We start from the raw sequence: 19,738 nt of genomic DNA on the forward strand, positions 1-19,738 counted from the left end.
CAAGCAAATGGCACATGCAATATCGCCACCACGTGGGGGTCAGCAACCAGCAGCCAGAAGTTCTCATCAAAACTCATGATGTCAAATTCCCTCGCCAAGCACAGGACAAGATGAAAAACAAGCTTTACCCCCTCAATCCGGAAACCATTCCCTTTCCTCCGTAAGCGAGTGTGGATGTGTTATCCGACACCTGAAACAGCCTGCCGATCACTGCCCACATCGCGGAGCCAAGGCAAGAAATAATTCCTGGCGAATACTAGGAAAGTTCCTGATAAGTGCTGGAAACGTCGCTGATGAATGCCAAGAGGGTATATAACGTGCTTGTGGCAACGCGACATCCTTCGTTGGGACATGTTGATGCGCGGAAGCTGGGCCATAGATAGGCTGCTATGGTGCTTTCGGAGAGGTGTTTGTGGTTTTGGTGGGCTATGAGGATGTATGCTTCTGAGCAAAGAATTGTTGACTCTTGACAAGATGAATTTGTTGTTGGATCCGTCGCAAATGTCGGTGTCGGTACGAGTAATTGCAGATTTGGGAGTGAGTATGTGTAGTTTGTAGTTTCTGACAAGAAACATGGCGTAGAGTATGTGAAGATGGGTGCAGGATTCAGGGTAGGTGATGCGATAGGCGGACTGGTATGTAATCCGAGAAGGTCGCCGAATATTGGCACGGGAAGATCAACATTATCCGTAGGAGAGCCAACGACTATCGAGTCGCTTGCACCAGCAACAGTAGGATCCATATTTTCTGTCGCGTCTAAAGCACCGTCGGCATCCTTTAGGCCCTTGATGTGTTCTTTGAGCCTCGAGATGGTCCGCTCTGCCTCCTCAAGTTTCCCCTCTAGGGTGGCGATATAATCTCTCCGCCGAGCACGATGTTGACGCTGATTGTTCCGGACTCGGTCTCGAGTATGTTGAACAGAAACTCGTTTTGCCTTTGCTTTAGGCATGGTGAAATGTTTGTGAAGATCGATATGTCACTGACGAGGAGTTCTGACCCAAAATGGTGACATATCGTTCCCCAACCTTAGTAATCATCTCCGATCTGTGATTGGATGATGTGCAGTATGGTGGTGGACGAACAGAGCTCATTGGTATCTCACATTTGGGGTTTTGCAACGGTGACATATCGACATTTCAATGTGAACAACATATAAACCTGCCACTGAACATTGTACACGAGCTAAAATCAACTCATTCTTCAAACTATTAACCAACAACATGGATGCCAAAGAGACTTACAAACAGGTCAGCGACCATTACGGCTCAGTTTCCAAGAGCGCCACCGGTAAATATGAACAAACCGTCGCAAAAGCATTCGGATACACGGATGAAGAACTCAGAGACATTCCCGAGGATGCAAATCTTGGTTTGAGCTGCGGTAATCCCACTGCACTCGCGAAGCTGAGAGAGGTAAGTTTCTTCAGGTCTTGCACACCTTCGCAAAGATTTTGACTGACTGCTATCGCAGGGCGAGACCGTCATCGACCTTGGTTCTGGAGCTGGCTTCGACATCTTGACGGCTGCTAAGAAGATTGGTCCGTCGGGTAGAGCCATTGGCGTGGATATGAATAAAGTGAGTTCACCTTTGTTAGAGCCACTAACACAACTCAAATCTGACCTTGACGAAGAACATGATAGACAAAGCCAACGCGAACAAAACTCTTATGAACCTCTCAAACGTCGAATTTATCGAAAGCCCCATTACATCTATCCCTCTCTCTGACGCCACCGCAGATTGCATCATCAGCAACTGCGTCATCAATCTCGTCCCAGCATCAGAGAAACAACTCGTCTTCAATGAAATGTTCAGACTCCTGAAGCCAGGTGGACGTGTCGCAGTTAGCGATATACTTGCGCGCAAGGAGTTGCCGGATGAGATAAGACGAGATGTCGCTTTGTATGTTGGATGCATTGCTGGTGCTAGTCTTGTTGGCGAGTATGAAAAGTTTCTTAATAATGCTGGTTTTGGAAGTAGGTTGGATTGTGTTGCTGGAATTGAAGAAGGTGAACTAATTTGCTGATAGATATTCTGATTGTTGACACGAAGAGTGACTTGAATGTCTACTTCACTGCCAATGAGGCTCCGCTTTCCTGTTGCAAGAGCGCAGGTGGAGATCTAGCTGGGGACTCATCCTCGTATGCTCCTTCAAAATCAACGAGTTCCCTGGAGCCAGGCGATGGCATGTCAATTGACCGTTCAGGTGTCACTGACTTCAATGAGTGGGCAGGTACGTGCAAGCATATCTTTTTCTTTGCCAGGTGGCTGACTGACTCTCCTTAGGCTCATTCCAGATCTATGCTGTCAAGCCTGACGCGGCGTAAGACAGGGCTTACAGTCAGTGTATCGATTGGTATTTGACTTTGTCAGTTCGGGGAGAGCTACTTCTGGTCTGTGTCTATCATTCAATATCCAAACGAATTCACTGCTTTTACATTCGGGAAGCTCCCTCACAACAAACACCATATCTACTTCCCCTCCTCCTTAACCCTCTTCTCCTCCCGCTCACTAAAACGATCCCCAAAAAGATCAAAATGCGGCCTCATAACAATAGTATACTTAACAAGCTCCTCCATACAATCCACCAGCCGATCGCGATTCCCACTAGCCATCATTCGACTTCCCTCCTCTTCAGGAGTAAATTGGGTATAAGCTTTAGGTACTGAGCTTTGGTTCGGAATAGCAAACATGCGCATCCAGCGACCGAGAATACGTAAAGAGTTTACGGCGTTGAAGGATTGGGATCCGCCGCTGACTTGGGCCATGGCGAGGGTGCGACCTTGGGTTGGGCGGACGGAGCCGGTTGAGAGGGGGATCCAGTCTATTTGTTGCTTGAAGATGCCGGTCCACAAAGAATTAGCCTTTTCTAGTTTCATACTATTATTGTCAAGTGACCTACCAAGTTGCCATGTTGTTCTGGACTGATCCATACATGTCCGTCGCTCCATTTACTCAGCTCTCGAAGTTCTTGGACTTTAGGATGAGTATGCTGAACATCGTCTTTTTGAGGTAGACCAGCTGGATCGTAAACTCTGACATCGCAACCAAGACGGAAGAGGATACGTGAAGCTTCAAGGGCGAGAAGACGAGAATATGATCTGTAACATTTCAGCAAGAATAACAAGGCTTGGGGTTCGTCAATACTAACCGGCTTCTCAGACTACCATAGAGAACCAGAATACGAAGACGATCAAGTTTCTTGTCCAGGATTTCTGATTGTACCATCTTCATCGCTGTGCTGAGCTCTAGATCGGCAACCCAATCGTCAGAGAGCATCTCGCCTTCGAACAGATAAGGGCGGTATTGGTCACGGATTGCGGCGTCATCTTGGTCTCGGGAAATGGCGAAGGACTTGTGTTTAAAGGACGGATCGGCGGCAAACTCGACTGCTGTCCTTCCAGCTTGAGTGTTGTTCAAATCTCCGTTGCCGCTCATCGTGCTAACCTGACGGTGATGTATCTGGGAAAGCAAGGGTCGCGGGTAAAAGATACCTGTTCGAGTAATGTTGAGTAGTGGACGAAAGATGACACGCATTTTTCACAACATTGGAGACAAAAAGTGCGGGTCCGCAGAGGGTCAGGCATTTTATATGACAAGGAGGATCGGGGCTAGATGAGAGTGGATTTTGGGCTTGAGATAACCGTGCTGTAAGCTTGGCTTGGCCATGGGACTGGCAGACCGACCGATAATGGGCAAGGAGATAGATTGTCTAGGTACTCAAGCATTATGAAACTGGCAAGTTGCAGAGTCTTGTAATATGAACATCACTACAGTCTACAATAAGAACAATGAAACCCGTTGAAGCCTTGACAGGAGGGTTCGAGTGAACTTAAGATCAGTTAAGGTGTGGCTGATTGTACTTTATTCTTATCACGATAAGACAACAATTCCAGAATCTGAGTAAACCCTTGAGAACACGTCATCAGGGAGGAAAGAAAGTTTTGAATTGAGCATGGTCAGGGGCTGTGTCATGTCCAAGCTGCCATTGGCTGTACAATAAAATCCATGAATGGCGTCTTCGGGACACTGTCATACCCGGGAGTTGATTGGTCGTTTGACGAGATGAAAGAATTTGCTTGTCGGCATTGGCATCTACCCATCGATATCGAATCTCAACTGATTCGTATTCCTACATTAAATTGAAAATGTGGAAGAATACGCAAACGAAGCATTTCGATGGTAAATAGACAAGTTCCATGAAATTCCATCTATTACTAAAATTCTTCTGCTATCTAAGAACGATCATCCTCTAAACCTTCGATGTAGAGTCAATTTTACCTGGCACTGTCTCCGTAACCCCCGAATCCTTCTCCTGCAACGGCTGTCCGATGATAGCATCGAAGTTCTAGTATCACAAGTCAGGAACCTTGGTAGCTGATATTTACTTGGAGGTTGACTTACGGGTCCTTGGAAGTTCTTGCCCCAAATAAGCCAGTAGACCGCGAGAAGGAAGTAGAAGCCTCCGACAACAGGAGAAACGTAGTCTATGACAAGTCAGTCTCCTCTTTAGTCAGATGATGGGAGGGTAGATTTACTCATGGTATTGGCAGATACTGGAATTCCAGCAGGGAAGCAGAAGAACTAAATCAGTTAGCATCAATCGATAGTCCAAGTGTATATGGTCACTTACAATAGAAGTAACAATAACAAACGCAGCAGCAACACAATTAACAACAGCACCAAGCCTCAACCCCATCCTGGCAGGCGTCTTCTTAGTCTGATACTCCCTCAAAACACCTCTTCCCCTAACAAGCAAAGCAACAACAGGACTAGCATAAGAAACATTCAAGAAAATAGTACAACTCGCAATATACGCACTAAAAGCGACAGTAGGACCAAGATACAAAAGACCAAACAACAGATTAAAAACATAGCAGAACATGATTGTGCGGACAGGAACGTCAAGTTGGGGTGATATGTGCGCGAAGAACTTGTGGCAGACAATACCGTTGTCGCGAGCCATGGCGAAGATCAAGCGGCTGGCACTGGTTATGCTTGCTGATGTTCCGTTTATGAAACAGATGCTTAGCATGAGCGCTAGGACTGTGGCAGCGGCGCGGGAGGATGTGCTTTGGAGGAAGAGTTCTACTATGGGCATGCCGGTTGAGCTGGTGAGGATGGTTGTTGGGTCTGTTAGGCAGAAGAGGATTACTAGGATGAAGAAGAGGCCACTGAAGAGTCAGTAGGTATATGGCAAGGGATAGAGGAAGGACTTACGTGACACCGCCGATGACGACAGCTAGAAGCATAGCCCTTGGTGCATCTTTCGAAGGATTGGGCATCTCTTCTGTAAGATGCAACACGACATCAAAGCCAATGAGTGATAGAGCAGATTGCAGAAGTCCAAGAATCCAAGCGACTCCATCAGACCAGCCAGTCTCGTTGTTAAAGCCCGTGAAAACTTCTTTTGCGTCGGTCTTGGGGGACATGGACAGCAAGATGATGCTGATGATGACGACGGACAGGACAGACCAGTATACTACATCTTATTAGACAGATATATGTGGTGAAGGGGTTGATGCTTACAGGCACAGTCATTCCATCGACCCAAGATTCTGTTTCCCCAGATATTACCGACCGTGCCGAAGGAGAGGATGGCGACGAAGAAGAGATAGGTCTTCCAGGCGGTGGCTTCGTAGGCGTTGTTGGATGCGACGACTGCGGCTGCTGATATCAATTGGGCTAGCAGAGTTAGTATCTATAGACAAGTGTAAGGAACAGGACGTACCGGCGAAGAAAGCTTGGGTAGTGACGACAGTTAACCAGCCAGCGATGTTGGTCCATCCAACAAAGAAGCTCTTCTCCCATTAGTCATTGCATCATCAACGAATAAGGGACATACCATTGATCTCTTCCATCTCGGTGTACACAAAGCGTACATAAAATGATACTGTCCACCTGCGCCAATCAGCACCACTCTCCCAAGACATGTCTCAGGATCAAGTACTTACCAGCCGTAGGCCACAAAGCAGCAAGTTCACCCAAACTAGCCGCCAACGCAAGATTACAAAACACACAAACCAAAAACCCATAAATAAACGAAACCTGTCCTCCAGAAGGGAGAATATACGCCATTACACCAGCGAGTGCAATCCACGTACTGCGGGGTTCGTTAGTACAACGACAAAGGAGTGACGGGGGACGAACTTGAGGATTGCAAAGGCCATGGCGACCATTGTTAATGTTGAAAGACGCTGCTGCAGCACGCCTTCTTGCGTGTGTGAAGTCATGGTTGGTGAGGTCTTCTTGTCTTTGTTGCAGAGAATTGGGATTTGGGAGGAGAGGTTGGTTCATATAGTTTGTTAGGTCACACGATGGCGTGTGTTAGTCTCAAGACGGTCGTACACCGATAAGACCAGCAGCACCGACAATCCATCTTCCTGATCCTCCTCACTCTCCCTACAAACTACAAACGGAATGCAGTAGATATCGTATCTAAACTGCCGATACCGAAACACTGTATCTTGATAAGTCCAACGCTAATGACTCTACCCCAGGTTTTGAACAGCTGGGTGGTGATCTCCACTGAATATACCAAAAGCGGAAGTTTTGCGAGAATAATGGTGTGGCTGATTGGTTACCGGGTTCTGGCGCGTCAACACCACCACATCATCCAGATTGTCAGAACCTTGGACATCACTAGTGGATTGCGGGGGAAACGATCTAGATTGTTATTTCTCGCGAAATTACCTGTTGCGGTAAAAGGAGAGGGGAGATATGTTATCTAAGATCTTCATCCAGGCTGGGGCAATCCAATTGAAAGATAGGATATCTCGCGTATTCCGCAGTTAGATCCAAGGCCCCGTTGAGATACGGTAGCAAGGACAGCCCGGGGCGCCGAAGGTGGAGTTCTCTCAAGAAATTACTCTTTTAGGGAATAGTTTTATCATTTGGTTCAGATAGACATGATACGATGAGATTCATGAAATGCAACCCGGGCCGAGGATAAAATGAGTTGCCGTCCTTACTAAACTTGCTGTGGCCGCTCTTACTTTTCAACGCTCTCTAGTGTTTGTCTACCTATTCAATCGAAATTACTCTGCGTACACAATGTCTTCCAAGGACGGATACTCATGGACAGAGTCTCAAGGCCTCAAAGCCGGTGTTCCAACCATCGGTGCAATCAGTCCTCCTTCAAACCTCAAAGACACCAATACGAAATATGATGTTATTGTCGTTGGAGCAGGATATTGTGGTCTCACCGCAGCTCGCGACGCAAGCATTGCCAGTAAGTCTCACACCCAACCATTACACGAAACAGCTCTAACAGATTACAGGTCTCAAAGTGCTTCTCATCGAAGCCCGTGATCGCATCGGCGGTCGATCATGGTCCTCAAACATAGAAGGCTACCCCTACGAAATGGGCGGAACTTGGGTCCACTGGGGTCAAGCACACGTCTGGCGCGAAATCCAACGGTACAACATGCAGAATGAACTTGAAGTCTCGTATGATTTCACTAGGGGAATCAACAAGTATCTTCTCGCTACGCCAGAAGGGACGCAACAGTTCACCCATGAAGAAGAGGTAAGTTACTCCCATGTGTATTCATGGGGACAAGACTGACGGGTATAGGACGCACTCATGCAATCCGCCCTTCATAAACTAGTCAACATAGACGGCGCATCAGGCCGCGAAGCAATCATCTTCCCTCACCAAGCCAAACTCGATCCCATCGCCACAAAATACGACCGCATGTCCATCGCCGACCGCATCGCGGAGATCAAGAACGATCTCACATACAACGAACGTATGGGTCTTGAAGCTTTTATCTTACTCTGCAGTGGTGCCACGCTTGAGACGACCAGTTTCTACGAATTCTTGCACTGGTGGGCTATGTGCAATTATACTTATGTCGGCTGTATTGAGTATCTCGCCAAGTACAAGTTCAAGGGCGGTCAATCTAGCTTTGCGATTAATTTCTTCAAAGAAGCGCTGGCTACAGGGAATTTGACATACACTTTCAGTACACCTGTTGCCTCGGTGAGAAACTCCTCCGCTGGAGTGGAAGTTACATCTCGCAACGGTCAGACCTTCAAAGCATTAAAGATGATCAGCGCGATGCCTCTAAACATCCTCAACGACGTCAAATTCGATCCTCCGCTGACACCAGGGAAGAAAGCAGCTGCAGATATTGGACATGTCAACCAGTGTATTAAAGTCCACGCCGAAATCTCGGATAAAGATCTGAGATCGATGACGGGTATTAGTTATCCGCACAATAAGCTTTCTTATGGCTTTGGGGACGGAACTACGCCAAAGGGAAACACGCATATCGTTGCTTTTGGGGGAGACTCGAATCATTTCCATCCTGAGGAGAATATTCAGGTTACAAAGGATGCCTTCCATGGATTTACGCCTATGAAGATTGAGCGATTGGTAAGTCCAACATCATACTAACCAACCATGAACCGAACTGACAGAGTATAGGTTTTTCACAACTGGTCCAAAGATGAATTTGCAAAGGGCGCATGGTTCTTTTCTCGACCTGGTCTATTGAGCGATCATCTCAGCGACATGAGAGCCAGCCAAGGAAACATCATCTTTGCTTGCTCAGACTGGGCTTTGGGATGGCGTAGTTTTATTGATGGTGCTATTGAAGAGGGAACACGCGCTGCTATGACTCTTCGATCTAGCTTGTCTGAGAGAAGCCATCTGTAGGGAACTGTGTTTCGCTCAGCGTATCTATGTATAGACTGTAAAAGTCGTCAGCACTAAAATATTAATTTGTCCATCTTCATTCCAATTTCTAGTGATGGCCTTCTCGTACTATGATCCAATCACCAATAAGACCCGTAATTATCTCCATCGGCGCAATATCTCTGTTGGGAAGTTCTTCAGCGACAGCCTCGGTCGCTCCAAATCGGCGCTAGCGGATATTAGTGCAACTCAAAATTTCGATTCAAGCTGTCAAATCTTAGATCTTCCACGGTCCCTTCACCCTCATCCTAACCACTTGTTCGAAGCCCACAGCTTCGGAGAAGACGCAAAATGGCGGTAGCAACTAAACCTCAAAAGTCTTCGACTTACCTCTTCATCTACAACACCCTCTTCGCCCTCCTCCGCATCGCTCTTCTCGCTAAAACAACATCTCTCTTCATCAAATCCGGTAACAGCGCAGTCTGGACAAATCTCAACGTCACAGCACGATGGATAGAAACACTGACCGTAATGGAAATTATTCACGCAGCGACTGGCATGGTTAGAGCTGCACCAGCTACCACAGCTCTCCAAGTCGCAGGACGAAACACCATTGTTTGGGCAATCACCCGGAATTATCCTGAAGTCGGCGCGAGAGAAAACGCGTATAGTTTTATGCTTATTGCGTGGAATGCTGCTGATGCTGTGAGATATTTGTATTTTACTTGTCAGACGGGTTTGGGAAGTGTGCCTGCTGGTTTAACATGGTTGAGGTATGTACTTATCTTACATTCACAGAAGCATTGAAACTAACAATCTTAGATACAATATGTTCATCATTCTTTACCCCGTCGGTATCCTTTCTGAGATGAAGCTTGTTTACGAGGTCATTGGACCTTCTCAGGCTCGTAACCCCATGTATCAGTATTTGCTGTGGTTTGGATTGGCGATTTATGCTCCTGCTTTCTATGTGCTGTTTGGGCATATGCTTGCTCAGAGGGCCAAGTTGAACCGTGTCAATTCGAAGAAAGCTTGATTTCGGTAGAGGATGGATGGTATGTTCATGCTCAAAGGACAAAGCTGGAATTAGGAGGGGTTGCAACTTGGATGTAAGATCTTGGGTTCAAATGTCCTCTAAGGCTTAGGGCGCTAAAGATAAAGTATCCTAAAGGCCGGTCTAAGATATCATAAAGTAACCAAAATATCTCATCTCTTAGGCTCTTAGCGCCGACTTCTTATGATACCTGACGCCAATCTATCAAGACCTAGTGTTCTACTTCTTAGTGTCCCTCTCGTTCCTTGGCTCGAATCGCCTTGGCTTGTTTCTCTCCTTCCTTCTCGATAGCGACCTTCTTCTGCGCGAGCTTTACACCAAGAAAGCTCCCATTTTCCACTAGCTGAGCATCGTCGTCGATGAACTCTTCACTGGGCGGGCCCTCTCCCTCAGCCCTTTCCCTGGGCATATTCTCCAATGCAGTCATGCGTCCCATCAATTCTTCGTCTGAGTCCTTGTCTTCCTTGACGTTGTTGATGGCAAGCTCAAATTGTTCAGCAAATGTCGACCAGATCTCAGAGGGTGTGAGAAACAGGTATTCTTCAAATTCCTCAGGGGTCTTGAAGTATTCCAGCATGTTGCGACAGGCTTCAACCAGGAAGATGGAATTCTCTTCCCAGAATTCCCGTCTCTTCAATGTTCAGGATGACCTTGGAGGCAAGAGAAAATATATGACCCAGACGGACGGTGTCATTAGAGTGGTATGACATGTCCCTCCCCTGTATCTCCCTCTCAACGACCCACACATAGCGGTTGAACGGTTGATGCCATGAAGTCTTGATAAGTTCAAAGATGCACATCTCCCGCAACCCGCCAGTCATCCAGTCTGGCAGGGCGACCTCTGCAGACAGTTGAGTGGCCCATTTAGTACAACAGATTCGATCGATGTTGTCATTAGGAGTTCTTTGTCTTCAGGAGGTGAAATGTGACAGGGTTCTCCTGGTTGATGCGGACCAAGTATCCAATGATGTGAATGGTCTTCGTCGTCACTTGAATCCAGGTTTATGCGAGCGTTGGAGTAATCGCTGCTCGAGTCAACAAGGTCAACCTCCACGCTGCTTGACGAAGTATCGGATTGTCCGTCAGGAAGGCTTTCCAGCGTGTGCGCGCCTTTCCTGGAGCCTTCAGCGTCTGTGCCATCACACGGCTCGTCCAGGTCTGCTCGAGACTAAGAGTGATCACTGCGCGCGTCAACAAGATCAACGTCCATGCTGCCAGATAATGTGTCACATCCAAAATTGGGAAAGGAGGTTCCGACTCGTAGTCCCCAGTTGCGGTGTTACGATGTCGAGTGTCAATCTTGTTGTGAGGAAATTTATTGAGATGTTCATCTAAAGAGCGTCTGTGGGAATAGATCTTCCTGAACGCGGGACAGTCCGCAACTCGACAAATGCCCTCGCCATTGAAATACCAGTCTTGAGGTGAGTGTGGAAGGTGGGAGTACATAGCAAGGTACGACTTGTGACGAGCTTTGATACCCTAAACCTCCATCTCCAAGTCACCTTGCCATCCGTAGTAATGCTTCGTTGGCTTCTCGATCCCAGTTTGAACGACGGGAGAGGGGCTGTAAATGGCGGCAGAGAATCTGGTGCGCATTTCGGCCATTCTACGTGTCGAGACACACATCCCCGGAGGTCAAAATGACGTCGAGTACGTCCTTGGACTCCATGGCGGTGATGAAAGCCCGGCTCGTATATTCGGTTTCACGCGGTTTATTTGGTTCCTTTGACGTTGTCCTTGTCGCGCCTGCTCTGGTCATTCGGGTTGCTCGCATTCCGGAAGACGCCAGTTGGCATGTTGTGTGTTTAGCTGAGTATTCTTCGGACGGGGATAGCAGCGCGGTAGCCAGTGTTGGAGTGGTACTGCGGTAGCGCGTTGTCGAAGATACGCAACGTATGTCGGTCAAGATTGATACAAAACAGACGTCCTTCGCCGAGTAGAAAGTGGTCGTAGGGGACAGCCTCGACTGCTCGAAGTGTCCTGATCATGTTGAATATGTGGCTTCACGATAGCTTCAGGGGGATTATCATGTCCTCGGACGTTGACAAAACAGTCCGGAATCTCATCTCGGGGGAGCCTTCGTCAGCCCAGTGCTCGTCGCATGTGTTTGCCACCGTTCTTGAACTTCCTAGACCAAGCTCTATGATGCGTAGTTGCAATTCTCTTGGGAGTCGAATGAGCGGAAACAACATATCCTGGTGCCATTAGCAACCAGCCAGAGCCGGAGTTGAAGAAGCCTCAAGATACATACCTGAGTTTCGCCCTGAATTTAAGGTGACTGTTCATCGAGGTATCGAGGTTTCATTCTGCGCTGAACATAACCCATTCATACTCCGCGCTGTTCAGGACGCGGCATTGATGCGAAAGAGTGAGTCCTGGGTCCATTTCGCTGTTCGAGCATGATGTACATGAGAATAATCTCTCTGAAGAGGTCACCGGCACTGTAGTCACCGAGGGCCGGGCGGCCGCCTGCTGTTGGTTCCGGGAATCAGATAGGAAACCTTCTGGTCCGAGTCTGGTCGTGAGTTCCGGCCGGCGCGAACAGTAAGAGCTGGATAGCATGGAATAAGATGAACATTTCGGGGTGGAATGTAGCCTCCTTGACGTGTAACACTGGAAAAAGCTTAGGCTCCGTAGCAGCGCTCATGAAGTCTTTCAGAGCGTTGCGCTCATCGAAGTTCTGCTCGAAGAAAAACTTCGAAACTTGATGGAGCTGGGGGAGCAAAGGGCGAGGCAAACGGACGCGCTCGCTACGATCAGTTTGCGACAGCTCGCTGACATACTGTTGCTGTGCGGCATGCTGGCGACGGAACTCTTCGTCATCCTTCGGCACCTAAGCAAAGAGAGTGTTGTTGTATCGCTGGAAGATTTCGATTTTAGAACGAGCACATGAACAGCGGGTCCTACAATGCAGTCGAGCAGCCACGGAGGATCGATCCGCTCAGCTCACGCCCTGGCACTGACACTGGCACTGGCTGAAAAGCCGTGCTAGAACGAGAGCTGCGTTTATGAATCTTTGCACATTCATTGGACCCACAGCACCCGGAGCACTGTCACAAGGCTGTCATAAAACTGGCTGTCATAAGCATAAGAGACGAAATAATTTTGTTGCCTTAGGCCGGCTTTAGATTAGCACTTAGGCTACTTTGTTTCAGAGCACTCAAGATTTGAGGATAATTCTTCTATTACCCACCTGGCACTGTTGGATCATGTCCTAAGTGTTGTTAGCTTCCATCAACTTGCTCCAATTGTCGATACGCAGAGCACACTGGAATGGGATTGAGTACCACTTGTCAAGAAGAGGTTCTCGGTATTCCACTCGAACACCTAAAAATGACAACACTTCGAAATTGTCGTAAGGCCTAACCGAGGGACATGAAACCCGGGGATATCATGGGACTTCCCATCGTGCATATCTCGAATACCAAGAAAGCCTCCATCTGCTTGGGTAGCCGTAGCGCTTCATGGGTTTCCCTTCAAACGAACGGTAGAACAAGTGAAGTCCCGTCAGTCTTGCCGATCTGAATCGTAGTCTTGAAGTCATTGCGATGTCTGTTCTCGTTGGAATAACCAGCATTCTGTAAACGGTATAAGTGCGCGCACCTAGTATTGCTGGTTTCACGTCGAATGCCTTGATATCGGCAGCGTGACATTGGAAGATTGGGCTGATCCTGTTGCATCCCATTGGTGACAGCAAGGGCTAACCAGAGGCCCGGTGAGCTTTGTCGGAAAGTCGACCCATGAGCACAGCCCTCGGTCTCATCATGGTATGCATACCGACATCGCCCTGCACATCCTCATTGACACTCATTATGTCGCTGGTATAAGAATTGGGAAGCAGAACAACTGTCTTGTCGGCGAGATGGATGTTGTCCGATGAGATGGAAGTATCCGTCCGATCAAACAGGATGATTGGTACAGCATGGCGGCAGCTGTCGGGGGCACGACGAGCGATGTAGTAATAGGGGCCCTTGTTTGCACTGTTTGAAGTGCTCAGATCATGGTCGGTCTACCGTCCCCAAAATGAGACTTGAGATTGACTGACATATGCGCCAACGTCTTTGGGATTCATATCCTTCATATGGGTGTAGAAACGCACGTAAATACCCGTGGACTTGCGGTCAGGGTAATGGGCGTGAAAGGTGGAAGGCCAGCCAAGTCTCTCAACGTGAACTTGCCATCTGCCATCAACTTCCGTACTGAAGAGCCTGGGTGATGAGAGGATCCAGGCACTTTATATCAATTTAGACCAGAATTTAGGCTACAATTATTCCGTCATCCTAAGGTTTGGACGATAATCGTTCTGCTGCCTGCACTAGGGAAACCAAGGAATGAACAATTGCTTGGTGGATGAGTGAGTTTGTATGGACGGAAGGTGGTCACAATCGAAATATGTAATCACGTTTCCCAGCTTGTACCTTCCTCCTACAAGTTCCTTCTACCAACTCGTCTGACCGAGCTGCATCATCATCAACGACGAATCTTGAGGGACTCTGGATTTGGACATTTTACGTAAATGTCACGTTCCCTGCCACATCTCCCTGGTTGATCCAGACTTGATCTCCGAATGAATTATTCGCAATACTTCGTCCGTTAGATCGTCGTTGGGCAACTTGCGAGACAGAAGACACGGCTTTTTCATTCGTCAAAGTCGAAGTGCGCTCTTCGTCAGGCAACGAATATCTTCCCAAAATGGCCTTCATCACAGATGCTGCAGTAGCTGCAGCAAAGTCTTGCCATCCCTTGTTCTTGTGGCTGTCTGCGTAGTCACAGATGCCTTTGACAACAATGCACTGAACTTGATTCCATGTGCCTACACATGCGCCTTCCATCTCGAACGCTATAAGGTTTTGTGCGGCAGCAATGCGATCACGATGCTCTCCGCTCTTCATGACTGTGTTGCCCGACCCAATACGGCCGATGAAGATCTCGGGCGTGAACGTTTCGCCACTACCTTGAGTGAGTCTTGGAGAATGGTCTCTCGCAATCAGATTTTTGGCATCACATCCAGCCTCAAGACACGAAGCTAAAGTAGCAGCCTCGCAAAAGACTTCAGAGTCATCTGAGCAGACACTACACCCTCCCCGATGCTTGTGAGTATATGTGGGAGGAAACAGTTTATCTTCCTCTGCTCCAGGATATCGATAATTAGCTCGGCGTCTCCTCTTCTTCTTGGCTGCTTCTTGTAGCGCTTCTAGGTGTCTCGATGCTTCCTCTTGCAAGCGTTCCTTCCTGAGCTCGTCTTTGCAAGCTGCAAGCAGAGTTCGGATCTCCCTCTTAGCTCTATTGAGGCGATTGGCGACTGGGTTCTTTACAGCAAAGTGACCACCAGGAAATAGTTGACCACAGTCGTATTCGATGATTGTGTTGCTGACTACTACATCACCAAGAAGTGCATCGACGCCATCGATACGGGGAACACCGCCACAGATACCAACCAGGAAGGCGATGCTTAGCTCCGTAAAGCTCAACCGCAAGCTAGTAGTTGCAGCCGCCGCGCTAATGGTGCCCATACCTGGAAGTACAACTAGGACAATGCTATGTTCTCCCATGCGCCCAGTTATGTAAATATTCGGATCTCCATCGGCTCGGCCATAGGGATCACGGACTTCATCCCAGAACTGATCGAATAGTAGGAGGACAGCGTCAGCCTCGCGAGGCAGAGCACATATTATAGCGACACGAAAGTCTTTGCGGCTGGCAGGCGGTTTCACGGTTGTCATCGTGTTTTGTGTGATTATCACGGCATCGGGCAAGATGAAAAGTCTGCCTAATAAGCCTGTTAAAGATGAACGACCCAGCGCTTAATTGAGGGGTTTGTGTGCATCCTTGCAACACTCGATCACGTGGAGGTCGAGTTGCGTGAGGCCAGCATATTTCTCTGCCAGAGGTAAAGACAAGCCAGAGCAATTCTTCATTGGAATCAGAAGCAATGTCAGCATCGGCGCACATTAGTCGCAGCCACTTTGGCGACCACACCATCATCCATCAGGGAAACGTCCAAGGGAATGTGTACTATGGCACAGCGCCACACCCGTCGGCCCGTGCCGAAGTGGTCCGCGTGATTCCCTATCCCCGCAACGAGGATCTTGTTCATCGATCAGACCTCATTGACAAGCTGGACAAACTTCTGCCGCAAACTGCTTCGGGATCTTGTAGCGCAGCACTCTGGGGGCTGGGAGGATCAGGGTATATATTCACTTTTGCCATGCTACGCTACCCGGGAGGGCTAACGAAAAACAGTAAAACACAGATCGCGCTGGATTATGCATACCGGAGATGCGACGCCGATAAGAAGTGCAGTATCTTCTGGGTGCATGCTGATAGCGAAGCGACTTTCTTGGCTGATTACAAGACCATCAGCAAGAAGCTTGGGGTTGACGAGCAGCTGGACGGGGTGGGTCTGCTGGATGCCGTACGCAATGCAATTGAGGGACAGTCAAAATGGCTCATGATCCTTGATAATGCGGATGACCTGAAACTATTTGGCGTAGGGAAGCAACCAGGAGAAAACGCGACGGATAGTGAAAGTCAGAACTTCTACAAGTACGTACCTTGTTCTTCACAAGGAACAGTGCTTTGGACAGGTCGAGATGCGCATATCGGGGGTACACTCGTCGGAGCACGTCGCAGTATGCAAGTGCAGTCTATGGCAACAGATGAAGCGACGAAACTCCTGGCAATGGCGAGGGGTGACCCTTACCCGCTAATACCAGATGGGGTGGGAGTAGACGACCTTCTGGAAGAGCTGCAATGCCTACCGCTGGCCGTCTCGCAAGCTGGTGCATATATGCGGCGCATGTCCATGACAGCTGAAGAATACCTGCCCCTACTTATACAAGGCAGGTATCGGTGGGAGGTGCTCAAAGTAAGCGACACAGACCGACACCGACGACCTGAGGTATCGAACAGTGTGCTCGAGACATGGAGGATCTCGACAGAGCGGATCAGAGCGGAAAGTGAGATGTCATTTCGGATCCTACATACGATTGCATATGTGGATAGCCAGGACATGCCACACGAGCTAATAACCGCAGCAGCTCATCCATTCGACAATGGTATCAAGGATGATCAAGGTGACGAAGGCTTCGCTATACAAGTTTCAGAGCTTGAGGTCCGTATGGCCGTGGCACGGCTGACGGAGTTCTCATTTCTCACAATGTGTCAATCAGACGATGGGATACGAAGCTACGAATTGCATAAGCTCGTACGAGAGGCTCTGCAGTATGGGTTGAGGATTCACAGCCCGCAGGACGAGGCGTTATATAGTGGCAGGGCACTGCAGGTAGTTGACGGCCTGTTTCCGATATCTGAACCGACATCGTGGGCACAATGCAAGCAGTACTTGACACATGCTATACGAGTAGCAGAGTATGCAGAAATAAGCAAGACGGAGATAGAGACAGCGAACATGCTTGAGAAAGTGTCGCACTTTTTGTATCATCAAGGACAATGGAAGGAGAAAAGATCAGTGGATAGTCGGGCATGGAGCCTCCGACGAGAAGTTCTTGGAGAGAAGCACCCAGATACAATCAGGAGCCTGGCAGCAATCGGGGCGACATACCTTGCACAACGCCAGTTCACCAAGGCTCAAGGCGTTACAACAAGAGTACTAGGACTCCGACAAGAGATTTTGGGGACACATCCTGAGACGGTTAGGAGCATGGAAGACCTCGGAGCGATACATCTCGAGCAGGGCCAGTATGATGAGGCTAAGAGGCTACAATATGAGGCCTTGCGACTCCGACAAGAAATGCTTGGAGAGAAGCATCCTGAGACGATTAAGTGCACGGCAGACCTTTGGTCAATATACTTTCAACAAGGTCAATATGACAAAGCCAAGACACTGAAAGATGGCGCCCTGCATCTTCAACAGCAGGCTCTCGGAAACACTCACCCTGATACAATCAGAAGCTGGGCAGAGTTTGGGGCAATACACCATGCGCAGGGCCAATATATTGAAGCTCAAGATATCGCAAGAAAAGTACTGAAACTCAGAGAAGAAATGCTCAGCAAGGAGCACCCTGATACTGTCATGGGAATGGCAGACTCTGGGATTACATATAACGCAGAGGATGATGCTCTAGATATTGCAACAAAGGTCCTAGAGCTCCGAAAAGAAGTACTCGGGGAGAAAGATCCTAATACGATGAGAGCTATGGCGGACATCGGGGCGATATACTATGAGCAGGGTCGATACGATAAGGCTGAGGAATTGTATACTGAAGCCTTAGAACTTCAACGAGATATACTTGGGGAGAGACATCCAGATACCATCAAGAGCATGGCAAACGTCGCGGCGACGTATAACCAGCAGGGCCAATACAGCAAAGCCTTTGAGCTTCATCAAGCTACCATGGACCTTCGCCGCCAGGTATTTGGAGAACGCCAGCCGGAAACGATATAGAGCGCGGCATGCCTCGTTACAGTCTTCAACGGTTGAACACATCCTACAGGAGCTTTTTTATTTTTTGGGGACTTGATTCCACAGAATTCAAGACATTAGTTCATTTCTGTTCTTTTTTTGGGCTCTACTGCTCTGGCAATGGCATATAATAACCGAGCTGCCGTGGTAACCAATGGTTGTTTTGTGCGGTGCCATTGCAGTGCCAAACGGCTGGCAAACAAGTGACATTTTTTCCTTGAACCTCGACCGATGTTTACCTAAGGCACGGGCACACAAAAAAAATAAAAAAGCAATTCCTCCATCATGGCTCTGATGCTCACCAGAAGATCTCAACGTCGAGCCGAACAAGAACGCAGATGGCCACGTCCTTCACCCATGTGGAAGGCTTACGACATCGATCTCGCCATCGCACCAGCCCCCAATACAAGCCGATCCTCTAGAGAAGCTTAAAGCAGGGCTTCTTCTCTTTTATATATATGTAAGGGCTACAAGAATTGTTCTACGATCCTATGACTTCAAGCACTGTGAGTGCGAGAGGAGCAGAGAGAAGATTCGTTCCTCATAACTCTAGACTCATACTAACCGCGTTGATTCAACAGGTCGCTGCTCTCTTCCTTGCTATTTCGGGGTGTATGCTTTCTTCCTGGTCCCACCGACCAAGGGCGATAGGGCTGCCAGAAACGAGTATGCAGACCGAATGCGGGAGTATAAGATACCGCATGGCCTGATCATCAAGCTGGGGCAAATGGACAGCGCTGAAGTAATTCTCCAGGGGTGACTCCGGAACAAGAGACTGTTGGCCGAACACGGACCTCGCACCATCTGGTTCGGAAGTGCAAAAGCGCATGGGTATTCCCAGCTACAGCATCCATGGCATCATCTGGGAAGAAGTCGCGGATGAAATGCACAGGTCTTTGGAACCAACGCCTCTCACATACGACGAAGCCGAATCCTCTCCACAACCTCCTCCCCGATCGAGCCGAGCAGAGAGCGTTCCCGACAAGACTCCTAGCAAGCTGACGGCAATCTGATCGAGTGTTCCCCCAAGGACGAGGCGCACTGGAGCGTCTGTTCGAATGGGTCATTGCCGACGACCTCTTCCTCATGGAGGACGAATATGAGTTGAAGCGCCTCACGGTCCTGTGTGAGGACCAGAAGCACGAACTGGAAGATCTCAAGGTAAGCGAAACCTACTTGCTATAACCTTATGAGGTTCGAATGTTGATACTAATCTACATCTCAGGAGGAGATCGATGAGGCAATCTGCGAAGGAGAGGACGTCACGCATTAAAGGCGCGGGATTCCAAGAAGAGAGATGGCATACACATGCTGCTTCTCTATGAGACGGGCTGTTATGGGTGACTGGAACGCTCATCCTGAGCTCCCATGAGATCCCACTCTTCGAGGTCCTTACCCCAACAGCCTCAACGACTTCACCGACGAGGACAGCGTGAAACTCCCTGAGGAATCTGCCGTCGCCTCAGGCACTGTTGGGGAAGGCTTGAAACATAGATCTCGAGGTCGTACTGTGCCCCCGATACAAGTTCATCCAACACTTACGCCAAACAACAAAGGCCTGCCCGAAGCTTCTTAAGCTTTTCTGGTCGCTCCACGGACGCAGTTCCCAGAGGATAAGTCC

At 48.6% G+C, this 19,738-nt stretch overlaps 8 protein-coding genes across 8 annotated transcripts; 3 read left to right on the plus strand and 5 right to left on the minus strand.

Moving 5' to 3' along the window:
- Positions 1-256: 256 nt before the first annotated feature.
- FIESC28_02501 (uncharacterized protein) lies at positions 257-949 on the minus strand (the record flags this gene model as incomplete). The annotated part of the gene is made up of 1 exon (XM_031156650.1): positions 257-949. The coding sequence occupies one exon, from the start codon at positions 947-949 to the stop codon at positions 257-259; it is 693 nt and encodes a 230-aa protein (XP_031019319.1).
- Positions 950-1,220: 271 nt separating this feature from the next.
- FIESC28_02502 (uncharacterized protein) lies at positions 1,221-2,324 on the plus strand (the record flags this gene model as incomplete). The annotated part of the gene is made up of 5 exons (XM_031156651.1): positions 1,221-1,412; positions 1,471-1,575; positions 1,631-1,973; positions 2,027-2,230; positions 2,284-2,324. 5 exons carry the CDS (start codon positions 1,221-1,223, stop codon positions 2,322-2,324), a joined length of 885 nt encoding a protein of 294 aa, XP_031019320.1.
- Positions 2,325-2,468: 144 nt separating this feature from the next.
- On the minus strand, positions 2,469-3,435 carry FIESC28_02503 (uncharacterized protein; the record flags this gene model as incomplete). The annotated part of the gene is made up of 3 exons (XM_031156652.1): positions 2,469-2,861; positions 2,900-3,098; positions 3,149-3,435. 3 exons carry the CDS (start codon positions 3,433-3,435, stop codon positions 2,469-2,471), a joined length of 879 nt encoding a protein of 292 aa, XP_031019321.1.
- An 814-nt stretch (positions 3,436-4,249) lies between these two features.
- Positions 4,250-6,176, minus strand: FIESC28_02504 (uncharacterized protein; the record flags this gene model as incomplete). Its single annotated transcript, XM_031156653.1, has 8 exons — positions 4,250-4,345; positions 4,402-4,484; positions 4,536-4,581; positions 4,631-5,171; positions 5,218-5,479; positions 5,527-5,682; positions 5,729-5,798; positions 6,102-6,176. 8 exons carry the CDS (start codon positions 6,174-6,176, stop codon positions 4,250-4,252), a joined length of 1,329 nt encoding a protein of 442 aa, XP_031019322.1.
- An 874-nt stretch (positions 6,177-7,050) lies between these two features.
- On the plus strand, positions 7,051-9,674 carry FIESC28_02505 (uncharacterized protein; the record flags this gene model as incomplete). Its single annotated transcript, XM_031156654.1, has 6 exons — positions 7,051-7,228; positions 7,278-7,525; positions 7,574-8,377; positions 8,429-8,655; positions 8,965-9,411; positions 9,461-9,674. 6 exons carry the CDS (start codon positions 7,051-7,053, stop codon positions 9,672-9,674), a joined length of 2,118 nt encoding a protein of 705 aa, XP_031019323.1.
- A 244-nt stretch (positions 9,675-9,918) lies between these two features.
- Positions 9,919-10,269, minus strand: FIESC28_02506 (uncharacterized protein; the record flags this gene model as incomplete). Its single annotated transcript, XM_031156655.1, has 1 exon — positions 9,919-10,269. The coding sequence occupies one exon, from the start codon at positions 10,267-10,269 to the stop codon at positions 9,919-9,921; it is 351 nt and encodes a 116-aa protein (XP_031019324.1).
- A 3,931-nt stretch (positions 10,270-14,200) lies between these two features.
- On the minus strand, positions 14,201-15,415 carry FIESC28_02507 (uncharacterized protein; the record flags this gene model as incomplete). The annotated part of the gene is made up of 1 exon (XM_031156656.1): positions 14,201-15,415. One exon carries the CDS (start codon positions 15,413-15,415, stop codon positions 14,201-14,203), a length of 1,215 nt encoding a protein of 404 aa, XP_031019325.1.
- Positions 15,416-15,624: 209 nt separating this feature from the next.
- Positions 15,625-19,390, plus strand: FIESC28_02508 (uncharacterized protein; the record flags this gene model as incomplete). Its single annotated transcript, XM_031156657.1, has 4 exons — positions 15,625-18,066; positions 18,699-18,729; positions 19,136-19,278; positions 19,343-19,390. The coding sequence occupies 4 exons, from the start codon at positions 15,625-15,627 to the stop codon at positions 19,388-19,390; spliced, it is 2,664 nt and encodes an 887-aa protein (XP_031019326.1).
- Between the last annotated feature and the right edge of the window lie 348 nt (positions 19,391-19,738).

Source organism: Fusarium coffeatum (genome assembly GCF_003316985.1).
Source record: "Fusarium coffeatum strain FIESC_28 chromosome Unknown BRIP53273_contig_54, whole genome shotgun sequence".
In the NCBI taxonomy this organism is placed as follows: domain Eukaryota; kingdom Fungi; phylum Ascomycota; class Sordariomycetes; order Hypocreales; family Nectriaceae; genus Fusarium; species Fusarium coffeatum.